Here is a 9124-nt window from a genome sequence, read left to right on the forward strand (position 1 = left end):
TCCTGGCGTGTGGTGGCTCCGGCGACGAGCTCAGGTGAGCTTTCTCCCTTCTTCTTCTTCTTCTCTCTCTCTTTCTCTCTCTCTTTCTTAATTTTAAAGAAGATGGAGGTGGTGGGGAAGAAGGTGGAGATGGTGGAGAAGAAGTTGGAAGTGGTGGGGTTGGAGAAAGAAGTGGAGATGGTGGGAGTGGTGGGTCATTACAGTAACAATGTAACCAAATTAAATGTGTAGTTAGCCAAAAAACAGTTTGACGTGTTTCACTTGAATTCTTTTATTTTCCTATAAAGTGATGATGTTATTGGAAAACATAATTTAAAGAAATAAGCAAAATGTCACTAACCAAAAGAATTTATAGACGTTTCTCACCGAAATTTTAGACGTATACATATATATGTGTAATTTGGACATTCAATATTTTATTTTGGGACGAGAACATTCACATGCTACTATACAAATATATATCATAATTTGGTGACTTTATCACGTATATAAATTACACAAAACTATTCAAAAACTTACGAAGTTGCTGATCGAAGTGTCTTTAGATATTAATTCAAAAATATAGTTAATGTTGTAAAAACAAAAATGTTAAACCTAAATATAGAGCGGATATAAAATTAATAATTTACGTAAATTTATATAAAATATATACTTGCAGTATTGATAAATTTTAATATATCAACAGATCGTGGAGTGGACCGCACACAATCCATGCAGACTCGAACCAGCTAAAAAACGCTGTCTACGACTAGTCGACTAGTCGAGTTTGCGAGGCTCACAATATTTCGAATATTCTATATGAAAAGATCCGCTCGTGACGACAGAAACAGTCATACTCTCATTTATCCTCAAGAGACCCTTTTATTTCTGCACGTTATCATATTATTGTCTTGAGTGTGAGACACGTCATGTTTATGTACTTAATGAGTTAAAAACAAAACATTTGCTTTTATTCTCTAACCAAAAACAAAGCATGTCGTCTTTGGGATTGGTTTGTTTATTCTCTAACCTATCAATGCTCTTTTATTAAAAACAAAACATTTAAAACTCCAACAGAATCTCCACCTAACTTATAGTAAGTTTAAGTCAAGTTACAAAAAACTTATATAGTAAGTTATTTTGCTTTATCCATATATACCCTTAATTGGCTAACAGTCAATGAGACATAGGTTCTTTTGATGTAGACAAAAGGATGAGATCCCTGCAATACAAAGGCATTTGCATGGTGTCTCTAGTTGAATCTGTTTCTTCAGTATTCGCTTACATATTAACTTCTTGTTTACGTTTTGAGTTTTCTGATCTAATGGATTCAAATAACTCCACCGTTGTTACAGATAAAGCTTTAGAAACAAAACAACTACACATTTTGCAATAAAAAAACTTCACTAGATTTGTAAACTATAAAAATAGTGATATTCGGGTGAAGAATTACAATTAAATAAAATTTAAAGGATCTCTCACATGAAAACACAATCTGATGCAGAAAGAAGAAGAAAAAGAAGCTAATAACATCAACCAAACAATGTGCATGCATGATGGGTATTGTAGAATCAATCCATTGACCTCTTGTTCTTGGTTATAGAGGAAGATAAGAGAGGGCCTTCTTCGCCTATATCACACTATATTCTGGTGATGGGACTAAGTTGAACTTAAACACACAGCAAACTTGACACACATTGCATAGTAACCAGATTGTTGAGTTACCAACTGCGACTTTTTCAGTTGTGACTGCAGCTGCTGTGATGACTCTGTGTCTAATGATCAGAGGAAGTAGTCTGGTGTTCTTCGAGTAACGTCTGGTTCTCCTCTCCTCGGTGCTGGTTCAAACTGCGCTCACAGTTTTATAAGTTAGTTATTTTCCTTCTATGCTAATATCGGTAGCACAAAAGACATCTGAGTTTTGAGGCAAGACCTGAATGAAGCTGTGGCTCATGCAGTCATCAACCTCAAGAATCGAAGCCATGTTCCCACAACGGTAACAATAGTTCGGTGCACTGAAGATAGTTACCACCTTTTGCTCCTGTCAACCAAAACAAAACAGTATAAAGTGAGTAAAGAATCTTAAGACTCGCAAGGAACAGAGAACGGATGAGTTGAGTTATTACATGAGCCCAGTTGTATCCATCCATAACAAGCTGATGGGCTCTTGCGATCAGCTTCAAGCCGTTTGAGTGGTTGAACTGTTCGGATATGTCCTATGGAAACAACAATGAAAAGAGTTGAAAGTCAGTTAAACACTTAATATAATAAGGAGAGACAGAAAGGGATTCAGGACCGTTCTGAGATTTGCAGGTTACCTGACCAAATGTATATCCAGCACCACGTGGAGAGATTCCCCAACCACAACGGTCATCAGGATCAGACCATAATAAGTCACACATCGGCCCTTCATGGGGCACTTCTTGAACTCGATCAAAGTTCCTTATGTTGTCAAGGGTTTCGATGGATGGAGACAATCCACCATGAAGGCAAAATATTTCTGACTCAACCTGCAACGGAATAACATAATGATTTGATTATACTTAAAATAATGTAAAGAAAACACCATCATTTTACTCAGATAAGTCACACATGTAACCTTCCATATATATAAGATCTTCCATTCTTTGCATTATTCAAAATACTAACATCTTGCAATTGATGTGACAGTAGCACAATACAAAAGTAATTCTTTAGTTCAAAAGAATATTGCTAGCAGAAGGTAAAAGGACTGAGCATCTATATTGAAAGACTACATGACTTAATACTCATGTGAACCCCAACATCATAAGAGGAAAAATCGTTTGAAAAATGATAGGTACTAACCAAGGCTGTCAATGGAAAATAGTCGAAGAGGTCCGTAAAGATTTTCCAAACATTTGCGTTGCCATACCTGCAAGAAAAGCAACCTTTGTTAAACAAGTGCCAAAACTACAACCAAATAATCAAATGCAATCTAGGTAGAAGTTAATTAAGCACCAAACTAGGATGTGTAAGAAAAACAATATTGCAAGTTATCATAAGCTTGAAGGATTAGTAGGCACAGCTAGGACAGGGAGGAAAAGAAAATAAAGACAATTTTGACATACTACCACATCCGCAAACATGTAGCAACCGCCAAAAAAAAAAAGAGAGTGGACAAGAGTAATGCTAATGATGATACAAATCACTAGCATGCAATTAACAGCATCTACAAAGTAATTATTATTTTTTCTCAGAAGACTCACTTTCGCAGACATTCATCGTAAAATCCATAGACCTGAGTGATCTGCCAGACAGGAAAAAAAAGGAAAGTCTGCGTCAGATAGAAAAATAGGATGACAGAAAAGTACTAACCAACAAACTAATGCGCACAAAATGTATGTTGTAGAGAAGAACAAAACTTTATGAGAATTTTTTTGTGCAAACCAAGATCTCAATGATGGAAAAAGGTTCTAAGAGACGAGGTAGAAACAGAGTAATAAAATCGTAAAGCATTAATCTACCTGACGACTCTCATGGTTTCCTCTAAGAATGGTGATTCGCTGAGGATATCGCATCTTTAAGGCGACTAACAGCTGGAAAAAGGATACAAAGAAGAAACAGAAATCAACTTACTTCATATTCCGACCCAACAATAATACTCTTAAATGAGGGGAAAATGAAATCTGCATATGCAGTCCTCGTACCGTAACAGTTTCAACAGAATAATAACCGCGATCAACGTAATCTCCCATAAACAGGTAGTTGGTGTCAGGGCACTGCAAAAGAGAGGAAAATCAATCCTCGTAAGCTTTGTAGAGCTAGTTATAGTAGACAAAATGCATGATGAACAGAGACAAAACTAGCATCCATTGTGCATCTCAGTAAGTTTTAAAGATGTTACCATTCCCCCAATACGGAAAAGCTCTGCAAGGTCATGGAACTGTCCATGAATATCACCGCATATTGTCACAGGGCTTTTCACAGGCTGCATTGCAAAAAAAAATAGTTAAATGAATTAATTCATGGCTAGTAGCACAGTCTAGCACATTGAAAAAACAATCCCCAAGAGAGGTGAGAGATGCAAGACCAAGAAACTAACCTGAACGTTGCTTTCATCCATTAAGATCTCCTTGGCTTTCTCGCATAACGATCTAACCTAAAAGAAAAATAAAACAACGCTGCATATATGATATTTCAACTCTTTTAACTTCCAAAGGAGATACAGGATCACCAATAATAATCACCATTAAACACATGAGTTGAAAATGAATACTTGGCAAACGCAGCAAACAGGAAAATCAATCACAGAACAAAGATTCCGTGCAAAGTACTGAACAGGTTTTTGGTTGATATGAGCTTACTAAAGTTTGTTTATTGAGTTGCAATAGCTCTTACACAAGCAAGTGATGAAGCTAAATGACGCGAAAAAAAAAACAATCTTATCATCTACATCAAATGACCAGCTCCATAGTCATAGAAAGCAAAACTCATCATCAAACCATAGAGGCAAAGCTAATTCACCACACGAGAACTGACACATATGTGAAGATCATTCATTTTCTGGAAAGTCTTCATTTTTATACAATCACATACGCTAATGAAAGCTCAAACAGAGACAAAAACGCGATTCGAATCAAAACAAAAGAAACCCAGATCCATAGCAACAAAAGCAGAAAACTTTCGTCAAGGGCAAAGGAAAAGGCTATCATCTAAGGGGCACCTGTTGCTCGGAGAGGGGCTTGCACTGCATGAGCTGCGAGATCTGCTCATCAAGATCAATGGTTGCGTCCGTTGGTAGCGAATCGACTCCCATTTTCCTTCCTTCCGTCTTCTTCCGATCAGGAATCCCCTAAATTTCTACGCTTTCCTCCACTTTCTATCTTCTTCTCTCTCGCTTTGTGTGCAGTTAACGAAGATCGAGTTTTGGGATGGCGCGTGAGAAGAGAAGCGAGTGGTGCTTTTTGTAGACTTCCGAGCTGTTTCCTCGGATATTACCATAATACCCCCCACATTTATTAAAATCGTTACCCATAAGCAATCATAAAACCGGTTATTGGCTTCCGCAATTTTAACTTTTAATTGATTCGAGCAGGGCCGGACATTTTATCCGATATCCGAACACGACTCGAAAAACCCGAACCCGAATTCAAACCGAAATAGCAAAATATCCGAACGGGTTTTGTATTGAATAAGTTTGGATACTCGATCCCGATCGGATATATCTGAAATCCGAAGTCATTCAAACATATGTATAATCTACATCTTTCAACCAATATGTAATGACTAGTTTTTTTTAACCGATTTTGGTTTAATTAATATTAATATTATATAAAATCAATACCAAATCACTATTTTTCTTAACCTAAACGTGTGCACATATATATACATTAATATGTATATTTTTCTTAAACCTGAGAGTTTAAAGCACCATCTCCATCTCTTATCTCTTGTCTTCTCTCTTTACAAGATTTTTTTTTAAAAATATTGTTCTTTTCACAATCTATGTAAGGTTTTTCGGAGACATTAGTTGTTGCCGTCATCAACGATAACCACTATAAACGTCCTTGTAACAACTGGAGCCACCTCGAACCATCTTGATGTTCTTCATACGAAGGGATAGTTTCTATTTATGAAGCTTCCCTTGTTACTATCGATTGTGTTACATAACGAAATCAAACGAAGAAAATATTTTTTTACAAGAATTTTGTGGTTTAAATTTTTTTTATCTGTAGTTCAAAAAAAATTATCAAATACTTTGATTTTTTCGGTTATATCTAAAATATTCAAATCCGAATTAAAAATATCTGAATCCGATCCGAAATGTAAAAATATCCGACTAGGTTTTATACTTGTATACCGAAATATCCGAACATCCAAAATTTCCGATCCTAACCCGAACGGATATCCCCTACGGCTACATTCGAGAACAAGGCTTTTGTAGACTTCGAGCTGTTTCATATCATTTTACTATAATACCCCCTTTATTAAAAAATCGTTACCGGTAAGGTAAGCTAATCATAAAACCGGTTGATGATGGCTCCCGCAATTTTAACGGTTTGATCAAACCGGTTCCAGCTCTATTTAACTGATTCGAGAAGAAGACTCTTGTTTCCTTTTCATTCATCTTCTTCATTAAAGGGTTTTGCGCTCATCTGTTTCTCTCTTTCTCTCTCCCCGTGATGACGACGAGATCTGATCCCGACGAACGTCTTGCTCAGAACCCACAAACCTCCTCAGTGAAAGCTTCAATTTTTCGAGATGGGTTTTCACAAGAGTCGCTAAAGGCCGTTTCTTTGCCGCCACTAGAGAAGGAGGACTCTGTTCGCGAGATGATGAGCTCAGAGAAGGAAGTAAAGTCTCCTCCTTTGGCTTCTGTTCTTGAGAAAGATGAAGAAACCATCCGTTCGGAATCTGCTGAAGCATCTTTCTCCAAAGAACGCGAGTCTATGGACGTGGATTGTCATGGAGTCTTCTCTGTTCCTGAAGCTACCTCTGCGTTTCTTGAAGAAGATAGGCACAAGATGGAGGAAGCTGTTGAGGCTGATGGGTCAGCTGCTTGTATCTCTGAGAAGAAGGGACAAGAAGATTCCGATGATCAGGCTGACGTGGACACGCTTGCAATGGCTTCTGATGTCCATATCATCGAAAAGAATGGGAACCACCAGCATCAGAAGGTGGAGAGAGTGAGAGTCAAGGACAACGCTTTCGTTGGGAGATCGGTGAAGATCGATGTGGTTGATGACACTGCGTTGCTCAACGTTGTTCCTTTCTACAAGAAGGCTAAAGATCATCCTAAGCATAAGAGAAACGGAGGGAAGCACATTGTTGTTAGTGGGAAGCAGCAAGATAAAGGAAACGCTTCGAAAGTTGGTGAAGGGAGTCAGTTGCGGATAATGTACTCTATAAACCAGATGAAGTCGATGAGGTATGCTAACATGGGGAATCAGAAGAAGCTGTGGAGTGACGTGTACGCTAGGCTGCTGCCTGAGCTGGTGAATGAGTACGAAGGTCTAGTAGTTAGCTTGAAGAATCAGAAGACTTCAAAGTCTAACATGAGGGAGAGTGGCATAGGTATTCTCGGTAACCTTCTACCTGATTTGCTAACTTATATGCTGCATTGTGTGTTGGTTGAACATGTTGAGATAAACTTTAGGTCTAAGCAAAATATGTCATTCCAGTTTTAGATTATTAGCTAGCGTATATCACCTTAAGCTATATCTTGATGCATTTTCTGTATGTGTGTGTGTGTCCCTCTCTCTCTGCCTATAGTCAAATGGGCAGTGACGTCAGGTTTAGTGTCAGTGAGTACTCTTTCAGCAGTAGTTATTCCCAAGTATCTCTATTTAAACCACTTCAGTGTGTTTCATCCTCTCTAGCCGTTTTGATGGCTGTTATCTTGTTTCCTGATCTGTTCTTCATTTTCTCATCCTTTTCCAGAAACATGTCAGTTTTGATAGGGGCCTTCTTTTGATTTCTTTTCTACAGGTCCTGTATCGGCTGTACCAAGACGAAACCGTGTGAATATCTTTGTACATTGAACCGCCACCTGAACAGTTCTGTCCCTTTGGTCACCAGTTTTTGCTTTTCTTAGACACAATATAAACCGTGTGTATATATAGATTCTTTGGTTCAGATTGTAATAGGGGCATTTAGTGAGGTTCTTTGGCTCAAAGTGTGTATGACCATAACTCTTTGGCTATAACTGTACATATGTTCATACATATTCAATAAAAATCAAAACTTTCCAAAGCTAATTCTTCCTTTAGCCCCTACCAATCACAATGAAACTCAAAATTTTGACTTCATTCCTTCTTGAGAAAACTTAGGCACCAAAGAAGTTATAGATGAGTTAACTCTTGAAGAAGAAGAGGAGTACACTGAAGAGAATGACGATTACAATAGCATTTTGAAACCTGCGTTTGCTGTTGATGGAGAACCTGATTTTGAATCTGGACCACCAGAAGATGGCTTTGAATACTTAAGACGAGTCAGGTATATATATAATTTGTCTCTCTGTTTACCATTTTGGCATATATATGGCTTAAGTTGTTTCCACATTTTAGGTGGGAGGCTAAGCGTGTTCCGAACGTAAAAGTAGCCAAGATAGATGGAAACAAGTACATGACCAAAGAGCAAAGTGTTTACATGCCACAAATACCTGAAATCCCCAAATGTCCAGATCACCTGTTACCTCTCAAGGAATGGGAAGACTCATTGCTTTCTGACTTCTCACACCTTCGCTCGGTACTTGATGAGACCATGCCATCAAATCAGTCCATAGAAGATGTGCTCATGGAGATATTCAACAAGCGTCTCCACACTGTTCCAGATGAGTCATTTGGTGGGTTGGTTTCAGACATACAAGGAATGGACTCGATGACGCAAGTATCAAGGTTGAAAAAACGTATAGTTTTGGTTGAGAAGGAGAGCCGGTTAGAGAGGAGTGACTGCAAATGGGTAGTGGCATTATGCGCATCGGTGGATACTCCTTTGGATGGTGATACTTGCGCTTGTCTCAAGGCTTTTCTGAGGAAGTGTGCGAGTCTTCGTGCGTTAGAGGTTGAAGATGAACAAGTTATCATCATGGCTAATATGCTCATCACCATCGCAGGCAGATACTTTGGCCAAATGAAGTAAGAGACGAACTTAGTTGACAATTGATGCTATTTACTTTGAATCATTACCATGAGAATAAAATTTATGATTAATTTATTGTTTTAAAAATATAAAATATTATTTTCAACAGCAAAAATATAAAATCAACATTATAATTAGCCAGTTTCGCTCCTCAGCGCGCCACGTCAGCATTTTGTGGGCTCCTTCTTTAAAAAAAATGAAAAAATTTCAAGTCCATGGTTCGAACCCGAGATATTAACATATAAATACCAACATTTATACCACTAGACTAAATGATACTTTGTACATTGATGGCCGAAACTAATATATATTTATGAAGGTCGGTTTAATAATGTCCCACAAATAAATAAAATGATTTACAAATTACGGTCTCTATTATTTGCTGATTGAGTTATGGGCTTATTTTTTAAACTCGCTAGCCCATCTATTACATCAGCTTATACATTTGATTAAAGTCTAAGTCTATCTTAATAAACCATAAAACTGGCCCTAAAAAACCTGCAAGTCGTCAGCTCTTCGTCTTCGACTGAGACCTATGGTTTTC

The 9124-nt window shown here is 37.7% G+C and overlaps 2 protein-coding genes across 2 annotated transcripts; one reads left to right on the forward strand and one right to left on the reverse strand.

Annotated features, from left to right (window-relative positions):
- Positions 1–1407: 1407 nt before the first annotated feature.
- On the reverse strand, positions 1408–4889 carry LOC106342271 (serine/threonine-protein phosphatase PP2A-4 catalytic subunit-like). Its single transcript, XM_013781150.1, has 11 exons — positions 4664–4889; positions 4043–4099; positions 3845–3928; positions 3648–3719; positions 3465–3536; positions 3207–3247; positions 2806–2872; positions 2298–2489; positions 2106–2195; positions 1913–2020; positions 1408–1827 (listed from the first exon to the last, which is right to left on the reverse strand). Exons 1-11 carry the CDS (start codon positions 4754–4756, stop codon positions 1762–1764), a joined length of 942 nt encoding a protein of 313 aa, XP_013636604.1. The 5' UTR covers positions 4757–4889; the 3' UTR covers positions 1408–1761.
- A 1187-nt stretch (positions 4890–6076) lies between these two features.
- Positions 6077–8585, forward strand: LOC106342270. The gene is made up of 3 exons (XM_013781149.1): positions 6077–7014; positions 7770–7935; positions 8007–8585. The coding sequence occupies exons 1-3, from the start codon at positions 6123–6125 to the stop codon at positions 8578–8580; spliced, it is 1632 nt and encodes a 543-aa protein (XP_013636603.1). The 5' UTR covers positions 6077–6122; the 3' UTR covers positions 8581–8585.
- Positions 8586–9124: the final 539 nt, after the last annotated feature.

The sequence above is a fragment of the Brassica oleracea genome, chromosome C4 (assembly GCF_000695525.1).
Source record: "Brassica oleracea var. oleracea cultivar TO1000 chromosome C4, BOL, whole genome shotgun sequence".
Classification (NCBI taxonomy): Eukaryota; Viridiplantae; Streptophyta; class Magnoliopsida; order Brassicales; family Brassicaceae; genus Brassica; species Brassica oleracea.

Excerpts from the sequence above, each read along its gene's own strand:
- LOC106342271 (XM_013781150.1), bottom strand. The coding sequence starts at position 4,756 with ATGGGAGTCGATTCGCTACCAACGGACGCAACCATTGATCTTGATGAG. Across the intron at positions 3,248-3,464 it reads GAAACCATGAGAGTCGTCAG|ATCACTCAGGTCTATGGATT; the intron begins GTAGATTAATGC and ends CCTGTCTGGCAG. Across the intron at positions 2,873-3,206 it reads TACGATGAATGTCTGCGAAA|GTATGGCAACGCAAATGTTT; the intron begins GTGAGTCTTCTG and ends CTTTTCTTGCAG.
- LOC106342270 (XM_013781149.1), top strand. The coding sequence starts at position 6,123 with ATGACGACGAGATCTGATCCCGACGAACGTCTTGCTCAGAACCCACAA. Across the intron at positions 7,015-7,769 it reads CATGAGGGAGAGTGGCATAG|GCACCAAAGAAGTTATAGAT; the intron begins GTATTCTCGGTA and ends GAGAAAACTTAG. Across the intron at positions 7,936-8,006 it reads GAATACTTAAGACGAGTCAG|GTGGGAGGCTAAGCGTGTTC; the intron begins GTATATATATAA and ends TCCACATTTTAG.